Below are 25,137 nucleotides of genomic sequence, written 5' to 3' on the forward strand. Positions count from 1 at the left end.
CCTCATGGAAAAACTTACAGACAGGACACCGCAAACTGCTGAGATCGCGAAAGGTCAGGCAGAGGTGGAACGATGTACAGACAGCTGTGGCTTGTCTGGGGGGTTTGCCCCTGCACCCCAAAGTCACGCGTGCAGGCAGATTGTGACTGCCTGCTGGTGGGGAAGTGTGCTCCCTCCGGACCCCACTCCCCACTCCGCGATATCCCTACAATCTTCCAAGACAACAATGCCCATTTACACCACAAAGAACTCATAACCCACCTACTTTCAGCACCCAGAAACACCATAACCAGACACTGGAGAGACCGGTCAGGAGTAAGCATGGACCAATGGTATCAAATAGTATGGGAAACAGCCGGACTAGAAAAATTAACCAATAAACTGAAACTGACACGGGGACAAACAGAAGAATCATAGAATCATAGAGTTGGAAGAGACCCCAAGGGCCATCGAGTGCAACCCCCTGCCAAGCAGGAAACACCATCAGAGCACTCCTGACATATGGTTGTCAAGCCTCTGTTTAAAGACCCCCAAAGAAGGAGACTCCACCACACTCCTTGGCAGCAAATTCCACTGTCAAACAGCTCTTACTGTCAGGAAGTTCTTCCTAATGTTTAGGTGGAATCTTCTTTCTTGTAGTTTGGATCCATTGCTCCGTGTCCGCTTCTCTGGAGCAGCAGAAAACAACCTTTCTCCCTCCTCTATGTGACATCCTTTTATATATTTGAACATGGCTATCATATCACCCCTTAACCTCCTCTTCTCCAGGCTAAACATGCCCAGCTCCCTTAGCCGTTCCTCATAAGGCATCGTTTCCAGGCCTTTGACCATTTTGGTTGCCCTCCTCTGGACCCGTTCCAGTTTGTCAGTGTCCTTCTTGAACTGTGGTGCCCAGAACTGGACACAGTACTCCAGGTGAGGTCTGACCAGAGCAGAATACAGTGGCACTATTACTTCCCTTGATCTAGATGCTATACTCCTCTTGATGCAGCCCAGAATTGCATTGGCTTTTTTAGCTGCCGCGTCACACTGTTGGCTCATGTCAGGTTTGTGGTCAACCAAGACTCCTAGATCCTTTTCACATGTACTGCTCTCAAGCCAGGTGTCACCCATCTTGTATTTGTGGTATCAAATAGTATGGGAAACAGCCGTACTAGAAAAATTAAGAAGATGCCTTTACCCCTGTATGGCTCCCCTTTATCACATACACAGCCCAACAAGACAATGACAATAACCCACCAACAGCATACAAATCAATATGGCTAACCTGATCCAAAACACCCACCCACCCCACTCACACACGAAAACAAAGACCACCACAGCCAGCCACAGACAAACAACCACACCCATGGCCAACCCCAACCTCTCTCACCACCAAAGGAACACAAGTGAACAGCACAAGCAACGCTCACACCAAACCCAACATACATTCAGCATAATAGAAACATCGCCGCCCGGCCCCCCATCTCCCCCCCTCCACCCCCAAAGTCTCAACAAATGAAACTGATTTGTAAAAACATTACATAATAATAATAATAATAATAATAATAATAATAATAATAATAATAATTATTTATTATTTATACCCCGCCCATCTGGCTGAGTTTTCCCCAGCCACTCTGGGCGGCTCCCAATCAGTGTTAAAAACCGTACAGCATTACATATTAAAAACTTCCCTGAACAGGGCTGCCTTAAGATGTCTTCTGAACGTCAGGTAATTCTTTATCTCTTTGACATCTGATGGGAGGGCGTTCCACAGGGCGGGCGCCAACACCGAGAAGGCCCTCTGTCTGGTTCCCTGTAGCCTCACTTCTCGCAATGAGGGAACCGCCAGAAGGCCCTCGGCGCTGGATCTCAGAGGCTGAGGCTGAACGGAAAAAATACGAGAAAAATACATGGAAAAAATACGAGAAACATTACACTCACTTCTGTAAAACGAGAAAATCTTTAATAAAAACAAAAAAGCAAAAACGAGAAGAAAATAAACCCACTTTCGCCGTCTTCCGCAGCGCAGTGATGTCACCGCCGGGCACCTGTGACATCACGCGGAGGCGAGGCGATGACCTCATTAGCAGAGCCAGGAAATGCGAAGGGGGGAGAAACAGGGGATTGTCTGGGGCGTCCCGCAGAGGAGAAGCAGGAAATATATTGTATGTGAGCGGAATTGGTCTCTTAATTTAATTAGGAGCTCTCTCTCCTGGATCGCACTCTCCCTTTCTGGCTCCTTCCAGACATCTGCTTCTCCTTAACCCTTTCCCTTTGTGCCTGGACCCCCGCCGAGGTCAGATCCTGCACGTGCGATCGCCGGGAGTTGCCTGCGGGCTGCGATGTGTAACGGCTGCCCCATAGACGGGGGAGATATGTAGGTCCCAAGTTTGCGAGAAGCAAGGTTAACTCCCTTAAAAGGAAAAAAGCCCGTTCTGGAGATATCTTGCTTTCATTTGCAACAATTACACGGTACGGTATCTTTATTGTCATTGTCCCGTACAGAACAACGAAATTGAAAAGAACAACGAAATTGAACTATTAATTTTTTTGGGGGGGGGGAGAATTTGCATTTATTAGAAAAGAAAGAAAATATTTACACGGTGGAACGGAACCATCTGAGCACTTTTTGCGCAATGGAAACTTAACGGTAACTCAGCGAGACGAACTGTTCGGCCCACGTATTTTACAAGAATACAGTGGTCCCTCGGTTCTCAAACTTAATCCATTCCAAAGCGTTCCAAAACCAAGACCCATAGAAAGGAATGCAGAACGAATTAATCCGTTCCAGACTTTTAAAAACAGCCCCTAAAACAGCAAATTAACATGATTTTTTTGAAATGTACATTCAGGGTTTTTTTTTCCTTTAAATTTTTCTGGGGCCCCCAAGAGAGTGGGGCCCTAATCTATATCTTGTTTAGCTTATACGTAAATCTGGCACTGCCTGTTGCGTTCCTCCGACAGTCACGACCGACCCGCCCTCGGACGTCCACGTCAACCGTGTCGGTGACCTCGAGGACCAGCTAAGTGTCCGCTGGAGTGCCCCTCCGGCCCTGAAGGACTTCCTCTTCCAAGCCAAGTACCAGATTCAGTACCGCGTAGAGGACAGCACCGAGTGGAAGGTGAGGGTCCCACCCGCCGGTGGGGGCCTGGCGCCCACGGGAACCCCATGGGGGTGGGTGGGAGGGGCATCCGAATGGGGGCGGAGCCGGAGGCAGTGATGTGCGGAGAGAAGAGCCAATGGCAGGCAGTGCCAGCTAAAACCAAAATGTTTGGGGGCAAAAGCACACCCTCCAACTGTCCCGAATTTCCAGGGACGTCCCTGATTTAGAGAAGCTGCCCTGGGGTTCTGATTTTATCCCGGAACGTCCCGCTTTTCATGGGAGAAATGTTGGAGGGGATGGAATAGGACGTCCCTATTTTTAGGGGAGAAACGTTGGAGGGGATGGAATAGGACGTCCCTCTTTTCACTGGATAAACATTGGAGGGGATGGTATAGGACGGGACGCGGGTGGCGCTGTGGGTAAAATCTCAGTGCCTAGGACTTGCTGATCGTATGGTCGGTGGTTTGAATCCCCGCGACGGAGTGAGCTCCCGTTGCTCGGTCCCAGCTCCTGCCCACCTAGCAGTTCGAAAGCACGTCAAAGTGCAATTAGATAAATAGGGACCGCTTCATAGCGGGAAGGTAAACGGCGTTTCCGTGTGTTGTGCTGGTGCTGGCTTGCCAGCCGCAGCTTTGTCACGCTGGCCACGTGACCCGGAAGTGTCTTCGGACGGCGCCGGCTCACGGTCTCTAGAGCGAGATGAGCACGCAACCCTAGAGTTGGACATGACTGGCCCGTACGGGCAGGGGTACCTTTACCTATTTTCAGGGGAGAAACGTTGGAGGGGATGGAACAGGACGTCCCTATTTTCAGGGGAGAAACGTTGGAGGGGATGGAATAGGACGCCCCTATTTTCACAGGAGAAACGTTAGAGGGGATGGAATAGGACGTCCCTATTTTCACGGGAGAAACGTTGGAGGGGATGGTATAGGACGTCCCTATTTTCAGGGGAGAAACGTTGGAGGGGATGGTATAGGACGTCCCTATTTTCACAGGAGAAACGTTGGAGGGGATGGAATAGGACGTCCCTATTTTCATGGGAGAAATGTTGGAGGGGATGGTATAGGACGTCCCTATTTTCACGGGAGAAACGTTGGAGGGGACGGAATAGGACGTCCCTATTTTCACGGGAGAAACGTTGGAGGGGATGGAATAGGACGTCCCTATTTTCACGGGAGAAACGTTGGAGGGGATGGTATAGGACGTCCCTATTTTCACAGGAGAAACGTTGGAGGGGATGGAATAGGACGTCCCTATTTTCATGGGAGAAATGTTGGAGGGGATGGTATAGGACGTCCCTATTTTCACGGGAGAAACGTTGGAGGGGACGGAATAGGACGTCCCTATTTTCACGGGAGAAACGTTGGAGGGGATGGAATAGGACGTCCCTATTTTCACGGGAGAAACGTTGGAGGGGATGGGCATGCCTGCTTCACCTAGACCTCAACCCCGACATTTCCAGGTAAATCTGGCCATGTCTCCGTCTTGGTAAAAAGGCCCCCTTTCCGACGCCTCTTTCTCCCTCGCCGCAGGTGGTCGACAACGTGGGCAACCAAACCTCGTGCCGGCTAGCGGGGCTGAGGCCTGGCACGGTCTACTTCGTCCAGGTGCGCTGCAACCCCTTCGGCATCTATGGGTCCAAGAAGGCCGGCATCTGGAGCGAATGGAGCAACCCCACGGCCGCCTCGACACCCCGGAACGGTGCGTGGCCCCTGTCCCTCGCGCTGGCCCTGGAGATTTGGGGCTCGCAGCTGCATCCGTGATCCCCTTGCTCGGGGGTCCCTCCCTGGCCGCGGCCGCCTCTTCCCCCCTCCCCAGAAACCCGAGCAGGCGTCCGGAGAACCGGACCCGTGCCAAACTCAGGCTTTGGGGACGGGGAGATATTGTCTCCGGAGAAATCCCAGCCTCCTCGTATGCCCAGCACCTGGATATTTTGTCCTGGGGCCAGGCTTGAGGTCTTGTTATTATTTCCCAGCTCGGAAGTCGTCCCCAAAAGCTCACACCCTTCGCAGGCCAGACTTTCGCAAATGATGTCATTCTCCTTTTCCTGGTTACTGGAGGGGACACCTGATTTTCGCTTCACGGCGGGGAAACCAAAAGGTCCAGGAAAGGGCAGTCAAAATCATCAAGGGGGAAGGAGCAGTTTTCCCTACAAGGAAGAGTGTCTGGCTCTTTCTGGTTCAGAGTAGCCGTTCCCAGACTTTTTAGGGCCTCATCAAACCAAAATCCGGCCCCGGACGTGGTTCTCGAACCCAGAACCCTGACATTCAGGAGTCTTGTGTTCTCCCGACTTGAGCTACGCCAGCGAGTTTCTTCCTGCCTTCCTCACAACTCTCCCCTCCCTCTCCTTTCTAAAATACATTTTTTATTGGTTTTTTTAACATATCATTTCCAACAATAACTTCTTAGCTTATACAACATTTTAGACTTCCATCAACACATCTGATGATTTTTCGTTCTTCATCACTTATTCTGCATTTCTTAATTTTTCTGTTACTCTTAATTATCGTTAACTAACAATTCTTCTCAGAGTCTTTCTTGCAATATTTCAAATAGCCCTCCTTACAAAACTTTTAGCGCGATCTGTTAGTTACCATCACTTTTCAAATAGTTCATATATTTACTCCAGTCTTCTAAGAATCTCAGGTCCCGCAGGTTTCGAATCCTTCCTGTTAATTTATCAATCAATCAATCAATCAATCAATCAATCAATCAATCTGTTTTACAGTCCAGAGACCCAACAAATCGTTACCAAGCAATACACAATTCAGACAGCCTACCTCCAGGTTAAACAAGCATTTTGTTCAGAATATAGGGATCATTGGTTCTTGCAACCACCGATAAAAACTTGGCCACTGCTAATGTTCTAGCGTTTGTCCGGTCTTCCAATAGGAACCTGACATAGCGAGCCTCTGATTTTCCCAGGAAAGGTACCAGCAAGGGTAATATCAGTTCAGCCCTGGCTTGCTCGTATTTTCCACAGTGCAACAAAATATGTTTTATGGAATCGATGTCTTGAGCCCACGAGCAAAGTCTGTCCTGGTAGGGAACTCCTCTCAACACTGCAGAAGGAAAGATGTTTAGTTTGGCTTTGGTGAAAAGCCTTCGATAGTTTGGTACTGTCAGGTTTTTAATGTAAGGTGTTAACTTAAAGACAGGCCCATATTGTACTCCTACTGCCAGCAGACTACAGACTGCGGGTGATCGAGATCGCAAGAGATTTGCTTTAACATCTTTAGGGTGACAATCTTTATAGAATTCCTTTGACTACATTATTACATGAGCACTGTTCCACAGCATTCAATATTTTCATTTACATAGGTAAAGGGACCCCTGACCATTAGGTCCAGTCATGGCCGACTCTGGGGTTGCGGCGCTCATCTCGCTTTATTGGCCGAGGGAGCCGGTGTACAGCTTCCGGGTCATGTGGCCAGCAGGACTAAGCCGCTTCTGGCGAACCAGAGCAGCGCATGGAAACGCTGTTTACCTTCCCGCCAGAGCGGTACCTATTTATCTACTTGCACTTTGACATGCTTTCGAATTGCTAGGTTGGCAGGAGCAGGGACCGAGCAACGGGAGCTCACCCCGTCATTGCGGGGATTCGAACTGCAGACCTTCCGATCGGCAAGTCCTAGGCTCTGTGGTTTAAACCACAGCGCCACCCAAATCCCAATAATTTGGTACTGTCAGGTTTTTAATGTAAGGTGTTAACTTAAAGACATGCCCATATTGTACTCCTACTGCCAGCAGACTGCAGACTGCGTGTGATCGAGATCGCAAATCACTGTGTACATTATCCAATAAACTTTGCTTTAATGTCTTTAGGGCGCCTTCATAACCCAGGTAATAAAGTTAATTTATCTAATTCTCTCCCTTTCCCACCCTTCTCAGGACGGGCGCCGGGGGTCTGCGAGCCCAAAAGTGGGGAGCACAACAACACGTTGCGCCGGGAGCTGAAGCAGTTTTTCGGCTGGATGCGCAAACACGGAAGCTGCGCTAGCCTGAGCATCAAAATGTACGATCAGTGGCGGGTCTCGCTCCAGAAGTCGCACAAAACACGGAACCAGGTAGGTAAGGAAAACAACCCCCTGTCCGTCCATGCCCCCCTGAGTTGTCCTGGCAGCAAGGAGAGAGGATCCGTGCGGCGAATTTGGCGCTGTTAAAAAGAATTAAAAGCAGCCGTTCGCCTATGGCGAGTCTGCTCGTGCTGATGGCGAACAAGCGAGGAGGAAGAAAAAGCTCCTCTATGAGCGGTGTTCCAGTGAAAACCGTTGAGGACCAGTAACTTCTGCCGCAGAGCTTGCTTCCAACAGATGGTTAGATCGTAGAGTTGCAAGAGACCCCAGCGGTCATCTAGTCCAATCCGCTGCAAGGCAAGAATCTCGGCCGAAGCATCCCAGACTGATGGCCATCCAAGCTCTGCCTAAAAACCTCCAAGGAAGGAGCGTTCACCATCTCCCAAGGGAGACCGTTTTAATTGCTGGCCCTAAATGCTTCAGTGCATTTTAATTATTGTTTTCAATGAGCTGGTTTTTATTACTAAACGGCCTCGGCACAGTAGACCCAAAGAAGCGTCTCCACCCTCATTGTCCAGCCTGGACACTGAGGTCCAGCTCCGAGGGCCTTCTGGCGGTTCCCTCCCTGCGAGAAGCGACGTTACATGGAACCAGGCGGAGGGCCTTCTCGGTGGTGGCGCCCTCCCTGTGGAACGCCCTCCCATCAGATGTCAAGGAAATAAACAACTATCTGACTTTTAGAAGACATCTGACGGGAACTTTTTAATGCTGGATGTTTTATCATGCTTTTAATATTCTGTTGGAACCCAGCCAGATGGGCGGAGTATAAATAATAAATTATTATTTGTAAGGACAAAAAGAAACAGTATGGGCAGAATAAATAAACAGAAATAGAAAACAGCAACAACAACAACAACAACAATAATAATAATAATAATTTATTATTTGTACCCCGCCCATCTGGCTGGGTTTCCCCAGCCACTCTGGGCGGCTTCCAACAGAGATGAAAAATACACTAAAATGTCACATAAAGGATATAGAACTTCACTTGCAGGAATACAAATTATTAAACGCGTTAATACGAATGGAAGTCAAAAACATTCTAGCTGTTGTATAAGGGATCATGACGAAGGTTGAAATGTAATTGCATTTCAATAAGACTCTGGAAGCAGAATTAAATGAAATTATCTTCCCTTGAAATCTGGCACGCCATCTAAAACGTGTAATTGGCTTTCAGCTGATTGAGAACTTGAATTGGAATGGCAATTTGGTATTGATACACAATGTGGCATATATTGGATTTTTTTGCAACTGAAAATTAATAAAAAATCATTTTCAAAATTAATACTAATAATACTAATGTTATTATTATTATTAAGTTGCTCCATCCACTCTGGGCAGCTTCCAGCAAATTACAAGACCACAGTAAGACATCAAACATGAAAATCTGCCTTCAGATTCCTTCTAAAAGTCAGATAGTTGTTTCTCTCCTTGATCATGTTTTTAAATGTTGGAATCCTCCCATTTTAAGACATAATAACGACAATGGTCACACCCCTGGGATGGCTCCGTCGATAGAGCACGAGACAATTAACCCATGGGTCACGGGTTCGAGTTCCGCTGCAGGGGGTTGGACTAGATGACCCTCGCCTCCCAAGGCTGAAATTCTACGGTGCCGCGATTTTGATGCAGACCACCGACGAGCCAGGCGGCGGAGGCGAACCTCGCAGCAACCAGACATTTCACGTTCTCTCTCTTTCCTTCCCAGGTCCTCTCCGGCGATAAGTCCTAGCGGCGTCCGAAAAGGACCCAAGAGGAATAAAGGCAGCGGGGTGGCCGGTTTTCCCGGGTGGCAAGCCGAGGAATCAGGCAGCGTCACCGGAAGAGGGGGTGGAAGAACCACGTGGAGCCGCGCCGGCACCCGAAACCGCCACCAACCGGCAAACCACCCCCAGGCTCTCCTTTCGATATCCGGAAAAAGGGAGAGTCGCAAATGTCCCTGGCTTTCCCCCTCTATATATACCGTATTTTTTGCTCTGTAAGACTCACTTTTCCCCTCCTAAAAAGTAAGGGGAAATGTGTGTGCGTCTTACGGAGCGAATGCAGGCTGCGCAGCTATCCCAGAAGCCAGAACAGCAAGAGGGATTGCTGCTTTCACTGCGCAGCGATCCCTCTTGCTGTTCTGGCTTCTGAGATTCAGAATATTTTTTTCCTTGTTTTCCTCCTCCAAAAACTAGGTGTGTCTTGTGGTCTGGTGCGTCTTATAGAGCGAAAAATACGGTATATGCTGCAGGGAGGTTTTAGGTACCACTGAAATTTGGGGGCTGGTATGGCAAAGAAGCCCTTTCTCCCGAGTAGGGAGACGGGGATAAAAGCCAACCCAGAAAAAGGGGCCCTGTGGATTTCGTTTTATTCTGCAAACTTCTCCAAATAAATGTTACGACGTGTGTGTTGTGTGTTTGTCTCACAGCCGAGTTTCCAAGTTGTTTCTGTGCGTCTTCTGGTCTTCTTTTCCCAAACCCCATAATCTACGCAGGCTCCGTTGGAGCTCAAAGCGCCCCTTCCTTGCTGAGAGGGTCTTACCAAGACCACAGGAATCTGGGCGTAGGAAATCGTCTAGCTAGTGAGACCAGGAATGTCTCTAAACCAAAGAGCCCAGGCTCCGGATGAGGCCAAAGCACAGGTCCAGACAGTAAAAAGGTAAAGGGACCCCTGACCGTTAGGTCCAGTCGTGGCCAACTCTGGGGTTGCGGCGCTCATCTCGCTTTACTGGCTGAGGGAGCCGGCGTCCAGCTTCCGGGTCATGTGGCCAGCAGGACTAAGCCGCTTCTGGCGAACCAGAGCAGCGCACGGAAACGCCATTTACCTTCCCACCGGAGCGGTATCTATTTATCTACTTGCACTTTGACGTGCTTTCGAACTGCTAGGTTGGCAGGAGCAGGGACCGAGCAACGGGAGCTCACCCCGTCATCGCGGGGATTCGAACCGCCGACCTTCTGATTAGCAAGTCCTAGGCTCTGTGGTTTAATCCACAGAACCACCCGCGTAGGTCCAGACAGAGGGGGTGCCATGTGGGTCACGTGGCCCGGGCCTCCGATTCCAAAGGGGGCCTTGGTCAGCATATTCACAATCACAGGGGGTGCACTGGGGCGAACGAGGAGGCGCAAAGGTGGCAGTGGGCGGATTCCCCATTATTTGTCAGCATAACTTTTGTGAAAATTATTTATATACAGTACTTACTTATTTGGGACGTGGGTGGAGTTGTGGGTTAAACCACAGAGCCTAGGACTTGCTGATCAGAAGGTCGGCGGTTCGAATCCCCACAACGATGGGGTGAGCTCCCGTTGCTCGGTCCCTGCTCCTGCCCACCTAGCAGTTCGAAAGCATGTCAAAGTGCAAGTAGATAAATAGGTACCGCTCCGACGGGAAGGTAAACGGCGTTTCTTTGCTTCTTGATTCTCGGACCCCGGACTTCGTGACTCCTTGATCCTCGGACACCTGAGTTCGTGACTCCATGCTTCCTAATCTTCGGACCCCTGACTTCTTGCTTCCTGACCCTTGGACCCCTGATTTTGTGACTCCCTGATCCTTGATCCTTGGACCCCTGACTTCGTGACTCCTTGCTCCTTGGACCCCTGACTTTGTGACTCCCTACTTCCTAATCCTCGGACCCCTGACTTCTTGACTCCTTGCTTCCTGACCCTTGGACCCCTGATTTCGTGACTCCTTGATCCTCCAACCCCTGACTTCGTGACTCCTTGCTCCTTGGACCCCTGACTTTGTGACTCATTGCTTCCTGACCCTCGGACCCTTGGCTTCCTGACTCCCGGCTCTCTGACCCCCGGACTCTTGGCTTCCAGACTCCTGGCTTCTGGACCCCTGTTCCTGCTCCCACCTCGCCATCTTGCCCCTGGTCCTGACGTCCCCCGCCGGGACTTCGATAGCCCGCGAACCAGACTGTGGCAGTACCCTCTCCGTGAGGCTGAGTAGCCCAGGACCTCCCAGACCTTGCTTGCACCCCGGAGACGTCACTTCCCTGCCACTAACACAGCCGTTTTGGCTTCACCTCCAGAAGCGCACTCCATTGCCTCTTGAGATGCCCGGCTGCCAATAAACCTCTAACAACAGGGGCAAGCAAATGGCCGGCAAAATTCGCCTTCCCACCTTGTCCGCCCGCCCACATCCTGCCCAACCATTGCACGTCCCGGCGAAACGGATTTGGGTTTGGACAAAGAGTCCCGCAGATACTCAAGTAAACAAGAAGCTTTTATTGACTCCAAACGAACGAGGAGAACGTTCTCACCCCCTTGCCCCACATCTCCCGCTCCAGCCAAGCCCCCCAGTCTAGGGAGAGGTCTTTATTGGGCTCGTTCGGCGTGGGTCTGGAGCCTTTCGTGCTGGGCGGAGGGCCAAAGCACGTCCAGCCGAGCCCCTCGCGTCGGGGCCTGCGTGCGAGGCAGGTCAGAACCCAGACCGGGTAAAGAAGCGGGCAGTGGGGCGGGGGGCTGGGGGGGGAGAGAGCGATCCAAACGTTGCTGGCTTGCAGGGGGGTTTCCTCTCCCCCCCTCCGCCGAAAAATCTCCTTCCTCCTCCTCCTGTGGGACGTCCCGTCAAGAGCTTTCTTCAGAATCGTACTTGAAATCTTGGAGAATTTCGCTGATTGCCTCGATGGTTTGAATTAGCCTGTTTGGGACGGATGGAAACGATAAATAAAGGAGCATATGGAGGCGATTAGGCACGCTCTTGGCTCGGGCCGCCCGGCCCTGCCCGCCTCCCTCCCCGGCCCTCGCCGCTTGTTTATGAAATGCAGCGATCCAATTGCCCGTGGGAAGCCAAAAACCCCCAGAGCGGAAGCAGAGCAATCGGGGGGTGGGACCTCTCCAAAGACCCCTCTTCTGCAAAAATGAAAAGGCTTTTTTTCCGTGTGCTGAATCTGAACCCCAACCCGCACCCCGCAAAATCTATCCTGTAAAGGGATCTGGGTCTTGAAACAGAGCGGTTCTGCCCCTCCACGCAAGGCATTATGGGAGATTGCGACCAGGGGGGATTGTGGGAGGTCGCAAACAAAAGGGATTGTGGGAGATTGCGACCAAGGGGGGATTGCGGGAGATTGCGACCAAGGAGGATTGTGGGAGATTGCAACCGAGAGGGATTGTGGGAGATTGCAATCAAGGGGGGATTGTGGGAGATTGCGACCAAGGGGGGATTGCGGGAGATTGCGACCAAGGAGGATTGTGGGAGATTGCAGCCAAGAAGGATTGTGGGAGATTGCGACCAAGGGGGGATTGTGGGAGATTGCGACCAAGGGGGGATTGCAGGAGATTGCGACCAAGGAGGATTGTGGGAGATTGCAACCGAGAGGGATTGTGGGAGATTGCAATCAAGGGGGGATTGTGGGAGATTGCGACCAAGGGGGATTGTGGGAGATTGCAATCAAGGGGGATTGTGGGAGATTGCAAGCAAGGGGGATTGTGGGAGATTGCGACCAAGGGGGATTGTGGGAGATTGCAATCAAGGGGGTATTGTGGGAGATTGCAAGCAAGGGGGATTGTGGGAGATTGAGACCAAGGGGGATTGTGGGAGATTGCAATCGAGGGGGGATTGTGGGAGATTGCAAGCAAGAGGGATTGTGGGAGATTGCAATCAAGGGGGGATTGTGGGAGATTGCGACCAAGGGGGATTGTGGGAGATTGCGACCAAGGGGGATTGTGGGAGATTGCGACCAAGGGGGATTGTGGGAGTTCAGGCCCTGTCGGTCCAAAAAGAGCACCCCAAGATGTGGAAATATTCCCCTTTTCTCAGAGAGTTTTGTCGTGGCGTGAGTTTATCGGGTAGGTCCTATTTTGCAGCGAATTGTAGGGACCCTGAGGGTCATCCAGCCCACCCCCTGCAATACGGGAACCTTTCGCCCAGCGTGGGACTTGAACCCGCGACCTTTGAGATTAAATAGTCTTACGCTCTACCGCCTGAGCTGTCCGCATAAACAGATTTAAGATTGCTTTTTCTCAAGGTTGCGTTTTTGTGAGAAATGAACTGGGATTGCCAACGGATTGAAGGGGGCGTGAATAGGAGTTGGGCGCGTGGAAATTAAATCTAATCGTTTCCCCGGGGTGACTTGGGCAAGAAAGGGAGCCAGTTTGTCTTCTGAGCCATTTTTTAAAAAATCGGGGCGATTTTAGGTGAGTTTCATGCAGGTTAGGGTCAAATCTGGAACTAGCAAGAAGCACCCCACCCATCTTCCGACAAATCAACAGATTCCTGAACTTCCGCCGGAGATCTATTTAACAAAATATACAGGATCTGGGGGGGGAAAAACCCCAACCCGCTCTTCCCTCCACAGATATGGCAGGGGGTCCATGGGGGGGAGTTTAAACCCCCCCCAGACAATGACTCTCTCCCAAGTGCGTGCCCCTTTTCCTTTCTCCCGAAATTGTTAATTTCTACTTTTGTAGCAAGAAATTAAAAGCCGCCTGCTTCTTGGGAGAAAAGCAATGACAAAAGCAATGACAGCATCTTAAAAAGCAGAGACATCAAAGGTCCGTATAGTTCAAGCTCTGGTTTTCCCAGTAGTGATGTATGGAAGTGAGAGCTGGACCATAAAGAAGGCTGATGGCCGAAGGATGGATGCTTTTGAATTCTGGTGCTGGAGGAGACTCTGGAGAGTCCCATGGACTGCAAGAAGATCAAACCTCTCCATTCGGAAGGAAATCAGCCCTGAGTGCTCACTGGAAGGACAGATCCTGAAGCTGAGGCTCCAAGACTTTGGCCACCTCATGAGAAGAGAAGACTCCCTGGAAAAGACCCTGATGTTGAGAAAGATTGAGGACACAAGGAGAAGGGGACGACGGAGGACGAGATGGTGGGACAGTGTTCTCGAAGCTACCAGCATGAGTTTGACTAGACTGTGGGAGGCAGTGGAAGACAGGAGGGCCTGGTGTGCTCTGGTCCAGGGGGTCACAAAGAGGCGGACACGACTAAACAACAACAACAAGCCTCAAACTAACAGGACTCCCCTCTTAAAACAAGGATGGAGAGGCGTCTCTGCATGCAGACACTTTGTGAGAGTTACGGCCGAGTTTTCAGAAATAAAAATAAATGCATTTTTTTTCTCCCGGTTGAAGAGCCTTGATGCGATTGGGGGGGGCGTTTGAAAGCAAAAGCATTGCACCCCTCTTTCCAATTTGCAACCACGGGGGTCTCCCCCACACTTACCTCTGCTTGAGCTCCCGAACCTCTTGAGGGTGGGCTTCCTCGCCCGGGTGGTCCTGAGCGTTCTGTTTGGCAAGCTGTAGCTGAGCCGTCTGGGAAGGGGGGAGAAACGAGGAGGTGAGACCCTCTTGGAGGAGACGAAAGGGGGCGCAGAAATCACCAGCCCCCCCTCTCCCCAGTTTGCTGGGACAGCAGTTTGCAAGAGGGGCAGTGCCGTGCAGTGGTTAGAGACCCGGACCCGAAAGGCAGGAGGAGACCTGGGTTTGAATCCAACCTCCGGCTGGTCGCTAGCCAACCTTGCAGGTCTGTTGTGAGTATGAAATTGCGAGGGAGAGAGGGAAGTAGCCCCCGACGCAGGCTATAAATGCAATAATATTCATTTATAAATAATATTTATTTTTTTTAAAAAAGAAATGTTTTGTTATAGAACGAAATAAGCCAGAATTTCAGGATTTACCTAACAAAATAATGTTTTTGCTATAGTTTTCTTCCCCCCCTTTTATATTTGTATTAACATATCATTTCCAACAACCGCATATGTAACTTACACGTTATTTTAGACTTCCGTCAACACCTCTGATGATTTTCCGTCTTTTATCGCTTTCTTCCCCCCCCCGCCCCCCTGTTTTCGCTATAAATAATATTTGTTCGTTCGTTCGAAGAGAGATCAGGCCGGTTCGCAAGGCGAAAACGACGGCAAGCGGTTGAAATGAAAATGATGAACAAGGCGTTTATTGCGCAAGGGGCGTTTTGACTTTTTGCGAGCTGGGTAGCTCAGCCCGTTAGAGCGTGGTAAGAATTAAAGACTTGTCGAGCTGGAAAGGGACCTCCAGAGTCATCTAGACAAACGCTCCTGCAGTGAAGGAAACTTTAAGCCAAAGCATCCGTTGCAGAGGGGAGACAAGGCCAGGGTGGCGGGTTCAAATCCTGTACGGGACGGCATGATTCTATGAATACATACAAGCCCCTCCAAAAAACCCAAAGCTCTCAAGGGACGTCCGCACCTGAAATTCCGGACACTACCGATCCCGATTACAAGATCAAAACACTCTTCCGGCACGAAACCAGAAGGGGATCAGTTTTGCACCTGTAAAATGGGCGCAAAGTAGAGACTGGCCACCGCACGGCCCTTCTCTCTCTCTCACCAGCTCGAGTTTCTCCTTCTCCTTCTCCTGGAGGCGCCCCAAGTGCTGGGCGAGGTCGGGCCGCCCGCGGGGTCCCTCCAGCTGCTCCTTGATCTGCAGGATCTCCCGCGAGATGCCGCTGAAGGCCTGGGTGATCTCATGCACCAGGTGGCGGTAGCGGGCGAAGTCGTAGTCGGGGCCGCTTCGGAGATACGCCCGGTGGCCCCTGGCAGGAAAGAGCGGGGGGAAAACAGTCGAGAGATGCAGCAGTGTACCCATTGCCTGGACTTGAAGACCGAGGTCTGGGCCGAATGCAGAACATCCCGGCTTCATGTCTCCTGGCACAGAATCTCAAAGTTGGAAAAGACCTCAATGGCCTCTTTTAAATCAGGCGGTGAAGGTTCTGTGTGAGTGTCTGGAGGTGGCTGGAGGATGGATAACAGATCGAGGTTGAATCCTGACAAGACAGAAGGACTGTTTTTGGGGGACAGGAGGTGGGCAGGTGTGGAGGACTCCCTTGTCCTGAATGGGGTAACTGTGTCGCTGAAGGACCAGGTGCGCAGCCTGGGAGTCATTTTGGACTCACAGCTGTCCATGGAGGCGCAGGTCAATTCTGCGTCCAGGGCAGCTCCATCTGGTACACAGGATGAGACCCTCCCTGCCCGCAGACGGTCTCTCCAGAGTGGTGCATGCTCTGGTTACCTCCCGCTTGGACTACTGCCATGCGCTCTATGTGGGGTTACCTTTGAAGGTGACCCGGAAACTACAACTAATCCAGAATGCGGCAGCCAGACTGGTGACTGGGAGTGGCCGCCGAGACCATATAACACCGGTCCTGAAAGACCTACATTGGCTCCCAGGACGTTTCCAAGCACAATTCAAAGTGCTGGTGTTGACCTTGAAAGCCCTAAATGGCACAGTAGACCTGAAGGAGAGTCTCCACCCCCATCGTTCAGCCCGGACACTGAGGTCCAGCGCCGAGGGCCTTCTGGCGGTTCCCTCCTTGTGAGAAGTGAGGTTACAGGGAACCAGGCAGAGGGCCTTCTCAGTGGTGGCGCCCGCCCTGTGGAACGCTGACTTTTAGAAGACATCTGAAGGCAGCCCTGTACAGGAATTTAAACAAAAAAACAAAAGAAACCTGAATTTGGAAAGGGGTTGGCCTAGATGCCCTTTGGGGGTATCTCCCAAATCTTAAAGGTAAAGGTAAGGTAAAGGGACCCCTGACCATTAGGTCCAGTCGTGGCCGACTCTGGGGTTGCGGCGCTCATCTCGCTTTACTGGCCGAGGGAGCCGGCGTACAGCTTCTGGGTCTTGTGGCCAGCAGGACTAAGCCGCTTCTGGCGAACCAGAGCAGCACACGGAAGCACCGTTTACCTTCCCGCTGGAGCGGTACCTATTTATCTACTTGCACTTTGACGTGCTTTCGAACTGCTAGGTGGGCAGGAGCAGGGACCGAGCAACGGTAGCTCACCCGTCATTGCAGGGATTCGAACCGCCGACCTTCTGATCGGCAAGTCCTAGGCTCTGTGGTTTAACCCACATCCATCTCCCAAATCTTACAATTCTACAAAATGCCTCCACCCCTTTGGCGTGACCTCGCTGGGCTGGGTTTGCAAGAGGCATGGGTGAATTAGGAACCGTCACGCACACACCAGCCTGCCTGGCAAGGGGGGGCGTCACCCCTGCCAAGTGGGTTGGCGGGAGGGAGGTGGTTGAGAAGCCAGGCCTGCTCGGTCGGAGTCGTGGGGGGTTGCCGGAGGGTCTCGGTTCTCGATTCCCCAGAAGTCAATTACCGCCCCCCTGCCCAGAGACCCCGCTCCGGAGCGCCTTCTCTCTGCAAATCGAAGACAGGTGTTTAGGGATGGAGGTTTTCCACCCCCCGTTCAGCTCATCTGGAGTTAATCAGGGGCACCCGAGCCAAAAAAAAGCCCTGGGTGCGACAGGAAAAGCAGGGAGGGAACCCCCCCACCCCTTCTGGGCCTCCTTCCCCCGTTGGACGGAGAGGCATGGAAATTGAGGGCAGTACTGAAAAGATAGGGATGGGGTCCTGGGGGGGTGTCTCAAAACCACCTTTCTGGGGTCCTGAAAACCGGCCGAGGGTGAACGTGGGTTGCCGGGATCCTGGCGTTTTCAAGTCTATTTGTTGTTGTCGTTTATTTGAAAACGAACCATCCAAACAAAACGAAGCAATAACAATAAACAGCCGTTGAGAGCAGGAAGAATAAGATCGCGGGATTAGTATATTAGGAAACGGCGCAGAACGCACCGCATAGTGGAACACGCATATATGTACCCAGTGCATCGCTGTGAGCGCTGCACAAGGAGATCGTATGTAGAAGTTGGACTACAACTCCCATCGTCCACTGCGACTGGCCGAGCTGGCAGTGGACGATGGGCTTTGTAGTCCCATAGCATCGGTTCCAGGCCAGGAATCCTCAATCGGGCACGAAAGCCACTCTTCCTCTGGAAACCTGGCTACATCCCCCACCCCAAATAAATAAAACCCCAACCGGTCAGCGATACTCACTCTTCGAAGAGGTGGTAGGCTTCGACCCGTTCGCTCTGAAGGGCATAGAAGCGGTGGACGAGGGTCTGGACGTCCGCTTCCAACTGCAAATGGGGGGAAAAAAGGAATTAAGCTTGGGAGATGCGTTTCGATGGAGCGAGGGCCGATGCTCTTGGTACCATGGCAGGATTTGAACACAAGAGCGGCTCCCCTCTCCTGCGATTCCCAGCCACCAGGAATTCAGAAACACTGCTGCCTTTCTACACGGTCGCCGACCGACTTTTCTTCCTCCAGGTCTAAAGGTAAAGGGACCCCTGACCGTTAAGACCAGTCGTGGACGACTCTGAGGTTGCGGCGCTCATCTCGCTTTATTGGCCGAGGGAGCCGGCGTACAGCCTCCGGGTCATGTGGCCAGCAGAACTAAGCCGCTTCTGGCGAACCAGAGCAGCGTACGGAAACGCTGTTTACCTTCCCGCTGGAGCGGTACCTATTTATCTACTTGCACTTTGAGGTGCTTTCGAACTGCTAGGTGGGCAGGAGCAGGGACCGAGCAACGGGAGCTCACCCCGTCGCGGGGATTCGAACCGCCGACCTTCTGATCGGCAAGCCCTAGGCTCTGTGGTTTAACTCACAGCGCCTCCCACATCCCTTTCCTCCAGGTCTAAAGGTAAAGGGACCCCTGACCAGTAGGTCCAGTCGTGCACGACTCTGGGGTTGTGGCACTCATCTTGCTTTATTGGCCGGAGGGAGCCGGCGTACAGCCTCCGGGTCATGTGGCCAGCAGAACTAAGCCGCTTCTGGCGAACCAGAGCAGCGTACGGAAACGCTGTTTACCTTCCCGCTGGAGTGGTACCTATTTATCTACTTGCACTTCCTCCAGGTCTACTCAGCGTTAAAAAACTCAGATAATATCCACGAATCGCCAAACGGAACCTTGAACCTGGGTTGTGGCCGCTCCCGGACGGAATGTCAAGGCACCGCGGTGACATTCGCCAATATTATCATTTCCATTTCATTTCTTTATCGCGTTCAATTTCAAAGGCAAAATACAGTGGTACCTCGGGTTACATACGCTTCAGGTTACAGACTCCGCTAACCCCGAAATAGTACCTCGGGTTAAGAACTTTGCTTCAGGATGAGAACAGAAATTGTGCGGCGGCAGCAGGAGGCTAAAGTGGTAGCTCAGGTTAAGAACAGTTTCAGGTTAAGAATGGACCTCCGGAACGAATTAAGTTCTTAGGTACCTCTTTATCGAAGCATCAAATAAAACAAGCTTCAATTAGAATATTTTTATGTACCGGGTTCCGTTTGCGGGTCTTTAGACTGCGATAAAGAACTGATTGATTGATTGATTGATTGATTGATTGATTGATTGATAATATTTCAGATCCTTCTCTAAGGGACGTTTTGATCCCCCCCCCACTTAATTTATAGAGTTGCCCCATAGCAGAAGAAGTCTAGGAAGGCGGGGGGGGGGTAGTGGTTAGAGAGTGTTGAACCAGGACATTGGAGATCAGGGTTCGAATCCTGACTATGTCATGAAGCTCTCTAGGCAAAGGATTCCCACATCGCCGGGGTTGGTTTGGATGACCGCCGGGGTCCCTTCTGATTCTACAATTCTCTGATAATGTGGTCACGGGCGACCCAGAAAGTATAAAACCACGCAGCCCCATGAGAACACGAGTGATTCCCAAAATACCATTATAAATTAGCCTCTTGCCTCTGTATCTTAAATACGTACAGAAACTCACAGAGAGAGGCGTCAGGACTGATTTATATCAGGTCTAATTTGAGACGAACAAACCGAACAAAGAGCCTTTCACTTTTCTGAGCTTTCGTATTCGCACAACTGTTCTGTAGCAGAACAGCCAGCAGCTCTCGAATATCTACCCATATTCTGCAAACAAAACAACAACAAAAATTTCTACAATGAAATGCTTGAATGTTATTCTTTTATTGTCTTTAAATCTTCCTGCCACGTTTTGGCCATGCTCTCCTTGCCAAAATCGGCTCTTGCCAGACCTTGGCTCTGTATATTTTTCGGCACATTAAAAGTCTCTCTCTCTCTATTTTATTAAAAGACTCTCCGTCGCAGAAAACAAAGCGATGGAAGGAAATAAGTAGAGAAGAAATAATCATTTTTTAAAGTTTCTCTTTTTTTGCGTGTGCGCAAAACAGGGAACCCTTGGGCTTCAAGAAATATAAATATATATTACGTGCAAATCGTGGGCTGGAAGGGGTTGGGGATATGGGTTATGGGGATATGAGCTGGCAAGTCCACAAACCTAAAAATCCTGCCCCCATTCCCCAAACCTGAGCTTTGGAACGGACGGTGTCCGGTTTGGCTGCCATGCCAAATCCGGCTTTCGATCGCACTCCATAAGGAAGTTTCCGCTGGGCTGTTTTGAAGCCTGGCTTGGACCAAAGGAGCAGGCCGGCGGCACAGAATTGGGGGGCTGGAATGGGACACCCAAGGGTCATCCAAACCAACCCCCTTGCGATGGGGGCAGGAATCGCAGGCGAAAACCGCAGCTGTGTTTCTCCTTCTCCCACTACGGCGAGGAGGAAGCTCTTCAATGGTGGTCTTAATCAGGGGACAGCAAACTTTTTCAGCAGGGGGCCGGTCCAATGTCCCTCAGACCTTGTGGGGGGCCGGACTATATTTTGGAAAAAATAATTCCTGTGAGAACCAAGGTCCCACTGTATTTCGCTTTCCAGACTATATTTTGGGAAGCAAGAAAATGAACGAATTCTTATGTCCCACAAAGAACCCAGAGATGCATTTTAAAGAAAAGGACACAGTCTTCTCATGTAAAAAGACGCTGGTTCCCGGACCATCCGCGGATCGGTTTGAGAACGTGATTGGGCCAGATCCGGCCCCTGGGCCTTCGTTTGCCTACCCATGGTCTTAATGGTGGTTTCCAGGTGGAACTCGATCCTGGAGAGGATCTGTAAAGCGTGCCTTCCTCTCGGATCGTTCCCCCCTTTCGTCTTGAGTTTGGGCGCCTCCAAAATCCACGACGTCTTTGGGTAGAGGCTAATCTCCCATTGTACAGTGGTCCCTTGGTTCTCAAACTTAATCTGTTCCGGAAGTCTGTTCCAAAACCAAAGCGTTCCAAAACCAAGGCGCACTGCTTTCCCCACAGAAAGCAACACAAGGCGGATTAATCCATTCCAGACTTCTAAAAACAACCCCTAAAATGGCAATTTAACACAAATTTTACTCTCTAACGAGACCGTTAGTCCATAAAATGAAAGCAATAAACATTATACGGTTGTTAATTTTTGTAAAATCTAATGAAATATGATTAAAACAAAACAAAACTGCAGTCGCAGAATCAATCTGGACTGGGTTCCGCACAGTCACAAAAACGAGAGAAAGAGAGCTGCAAAAACGAAAAATAAATAGCAAAAACAGACAGACCTCAGCGTAACGCTCAAAACCAAAGTGTGGCACTCAAAACGGAGCGCGTTCGGCTTCCGAAAAATGTTCACAAACCAGAACACTTATTTTGAGGCTTGCGGTGTTTAGGTTCCAAGTTGTTTGAGTACCAAAGCGTTTGAGATGGGATGGAAAGGTGGACGACTCTCCCTCGGAGGTTTTGAAGCAGAGGTTGGGTGGTCCTCTGTTTAGCCGAGATTCTTGCCTTGAAAGTGGGTTGGGATGGATGAGCTTGGGGACCCCTTTCCAACTTTCCTTTCCTTTTAAAATTTTCATTAGAAATTTCAACACAATAATTTTAACAATAATACACAACTTTACAATCCTTAGAAGAACAACCCCTTCGCGTCGTACCCGGCTGCTGCCTCGCCGGATCGTGGAGCTGGACAGCACCATGAGGTTCGTCTCGTTGAATATTAATTAAAAAATACAAATAAATAAGAGATATGCCCCATATACACAGACCCGCCGGCTTCCTGGTCTCTCCAGCAAACTGCCGGCCTCGCGGCAGACGGCATCAATTCAGAGACACCTCCAGGACGCGGTTTTGGCATGCACAGAAAAAATTTCCCCCCCATCTCCTGTTGCAAACAAAGTTGTGGCTGGGTTGCAGGAGGAATTGACAGCCTACGCCGAACCCCCAGGCCCAACAACGGCAGCTGGGGGGGGGTGTTTCCGTTCCCCCACCCAATTAAAACCGAGAGTTTCCATGAGCTTTCCAGGCCACGGGGCTCCAAAAGGCCTTTGTGGCAAGCCGCCCAAACCGTCCGGCTTTGGCGGAAATATCTATCCCACCAAAAAACATCCAGCCTGGGGCGGCAGTTGGGGTCTGTGTGTGTCCCATCTCAGACAAGCTAATGTTTCCCCCCTTCCCTGCCCCGCTGGCTGATTGGTGCTGGCGGGTGCCGGGTTCCAGTTTCGCCTCCCAACACCGAGCCTTTAGTGCGGGTGAGAAGGAACAGCCAGCCAGGCTGTGTTTGCCCTCAGTCTGGAATATGGGTTTAAAGGACGCCAGCCGCCCTTAAGCCGAGGTAGACTGCACCTTCACTGCAGATGGTGACAGCAGCCACGAAATTAAAAGACTTCTTGGGAGGAAAGCAATGACAAACCTAGACAGCATCTTAAAAAGCAGAGACATCACCTTGCCAACAAAGCTCCGTATAGTTAAAGCCATGGTTTTCCCAGTAGTGATGTATGGAAGTGAGAGCTGGACCATCAAGAAGGCTGATCGTCGAAGAATGGATGCTTTTGAATTCTGGTGCTGGAGGAGACTCTTGAGAGTCCCATGGACTGCAAGAAGATCCAACCTCTCGATTCTGAAGGAAATCAGCCCTGAGTGCTCACTGGAAGGACAGATCCTGAAGCTGAGGCTCCAAGACTTTGGCCACCTCAGGAGAAGAGAAGACTCCCTGGAAAAGACCCTGATGTTGGGAAAGATGGAGGGCAGAAGGAGAAGGGGACGACGGAGGATGAGATGGTGGGACAGTGTTCTCAAAGCGACCAGCATGAGTTGGACCAAACTGTGGGAGGCAGTGGAAGACAGGAGGGCCTGGCGTGCTCTGGTCCAGGGGGTCATGAAGAGACGGACATGACTAAACAACAACAAGAATAGACTGTGCCTGTGCAAGGAGGTTCCATTCTAGCTACAACTCCTGGACAGCTATGGACCGCACTGGCAGGGGTTTCATGTGTTGGGAGACATAGATATCGCCCCCCACTCCAGAGTCCACCATCAGCTGGAAGGCTCATTTTTCCTCCGATCAATTAGCCTAACCCGAGAACATCGGAACTGCTCCCAGAAGAAAGCCCAGAAGTCAAGTTTCCAGTCCTCATTGTTCCAAATTAAAAGACTCGGTTTTCAATAGGAAGAAACAGCTTTGGACAGAGTCAGAGGTGCACTGGAGGTTGACTCTGGAAGCTGGAATAGACTTATAGCATTTTGGAATCATACGGTTGGAAGGGACCCGGCGGTCATCTAGTCACAGGTCTTGCTAGTCAGGGATGATGGGAGTTGTAGTTCAAAAACAGCTGGAGGCACAAGGTTGGGAAACACTGATCTAGTCCACCCCCGACAATCGTCAGCTTCAAATAAAAATGAACCGAGGTCCCGGTCCTCATGGATTCAAGCTCTACCACCCCAGTTGGCTCAAGCAAGGGATCTGGCCCACATGTCAGTACAGCATTCGAATCTTAGATCTCAAGGTCCCAGGTTTGAGTCCCACTGATGGTTACCTTTCCAATTCTTTTTGACACCCCACCAGATGTCAAAGAGAAAAAGAACTACCAAACTTTTAGAAGACATCTGAAGGCAGCCCTGTTTAGGGAAGCTTTTAATGTTTAATAGGTTCTTGTATTTTAGTGTTTTGTTGGAAGCCGCCCAGAGTGGTTGGGGAAACCCAGCCAGATGGGCGGGGTATAAATAATAAATTATTATTATTATTATTATTATTAGTGCATTAATGGTTCCCTATGTCCCTTCCCTGGTCCCCTTCCTGGCTCTCCACCTCCTATTCCCGCAGAAAAGCTGGCAAAAAAAAAAAAAGCTTGTCTGAAAGCTCAGCTGCCAGTCAGTGCTGGCACTAATAGCTTAGATGGGAAAGGAACGAACAGAACGAGGAAGTTTATAAAGTGCGCGCGCGCGCCCTCCGGTGGCCGCTGCTGGTATCGCCACTTTTAATTCCAAATTTCCTTTTGCTGTATTTGGTTGGGGTTTTATTTGCAGGGTTTGCAGCAAAAGCCTCTTAAATTTTGGACTCTGCTCTCCCCCCCCCCCAATTACTCCCCATTGCAATTTTGCAGCGCCCTTGGCCCTTCCATGCAAATGCAGAGGGAAGCCCCCAGCCTCATTTAAAGGGGATCCTTGGCTCTCACCATTGCAGAAATTCAGGTTCTTCCCAGCCTGTCCTCCACCGGCACCGAAGAGGCACGAAAATTATAGAGATGACCCTTCCCTCCACCTAGGCATGGCATTTCCTGGATCACTATAAGAAGCCTCCCCCCCCCCAAAAAAAAAAAAAAAATAATCGTGCCCCTCCCCCACTCAGAGACTAATGCATTCATTCATTCCTCTCCTTGATTTTGATCTGATCCCAATTCATCTTTACTTCTCCAACCAAGTGCTCTTGAAAGTGATGGTTGGGGAAAATGCAGGCTCCTCTGCAATTTATTAGATCTAAGTTCAATACCTCTATGGTCAACCCGGCACTTCCGGCTGCAGCCACGTGGTTATGGCACATGGTCGTCTGCTGCCCTCTGCAGGTCTGGCAGTGTCACTGCAACCCAAGGTTTACCCCATTTAAGAAGGGTGATTTTGGTCGCACAGTGGTACCTTGATTTGCTTCATTGACAATGCAAAAGCTTTTGACTGTGTGGACCACAGCTAACTATGGCAAGTTCTTAAAGAAATGGGAGTGCCTGGTCACCTCATCTGTCTCCTGAGAAACCTCTATGTGGGACAAGAAGCTACAGTTAGAACTAGATATGGAACAACTGATGGGTTCAGAATTGGGAAAGGAGTACAACAAGGCTGTATTTTGTCTCCCTGCTTATTTAACTTCTATGCAGAATTCATCATCCGAAAGGCTGGGCTGGATGAATCCCAAGCCGGAATTAAGATCGCCGGAAGAAATATCAACAACCTCAGATCTGCAGATGACACAACTTTGGGGGCAGAAAGCAAGGAGGAATTGAAGAACCTCTTAATGAGGGTGAAAGAGGAGAGCGCAAAATATGGTCTGAAGCTCAACATCAA

General features: G+C 50.5%; 2 protein-coding genes across 3 annotated transcripts in view; one reads left to right on the top strand and one right to left on the bottom strand.

Moving 5' to 3' along the window:
- CRLF1 (cytokine receptor like factor 1) overlaps nt 1-9,553 on the top strand; it is a 31,709-nt gene extending 22,156 nt beyond the window's left edge. Inside the window, exons 5-8 of one of the 2 annotated variants that reach the window (XM_083720628.1) lie at nt 2,950-3,107; nt 4,622-4,790; nt 6,981-7,156; nt 8,874-9,553. In XM_083720628.1, the coding sequence (XP_083576754.1) occupies nt 2,950-3,107; nt 4,622-4,790; nt 6,981-7,156; nt 8,874-8,897 (527 nt within the window). In that variant the 3' untranslated portion in view covers nt 8,898-9,553. Of the gene's footprint in view, nt 1-2,949; nt 3,108-4,621; nt 4,791-6,980; nt 7,161-8,873 lie in introns of both variants that reach the window. The other variant, XM_083720627.1, reaches the window with a different exon arrangement.
- A 1,805-nt stretch (nt 9,554-11,358) lies between these two features.
- REX1BD (required for excision 1-B domain containing) lies at nt 11,359-18,060 on the bottom strand (the record flags this gene model as incomplete). The annotated part of the gene is made up of 4 exons (XM_083720853.1): nt 11,359-11,788; nt 14,318-14,406; nt 15,460-15,664; nt 17,966-18,060. Coding segments are annotated over 4 exons (462 nt in total), but the record flags the coding sequence as incomplete, so codon positions are not given.
- Nucleotides 18,061-25,137: the final 7,077 nt, after the last annotated feature.

Source organism: Podarcis gaigeae, assembly GCF_964106915.1.
Source record: "Podarcis gaigeae genome assembly, chromosome: 18".
Classification (NCBI taxonomy): domain Eukaryota; kingdom Metazoa; phylum Chordata; class Lepidosauria; order Squamata; family Lacertidae; genus Podarcis; species Podarcis gaigeae.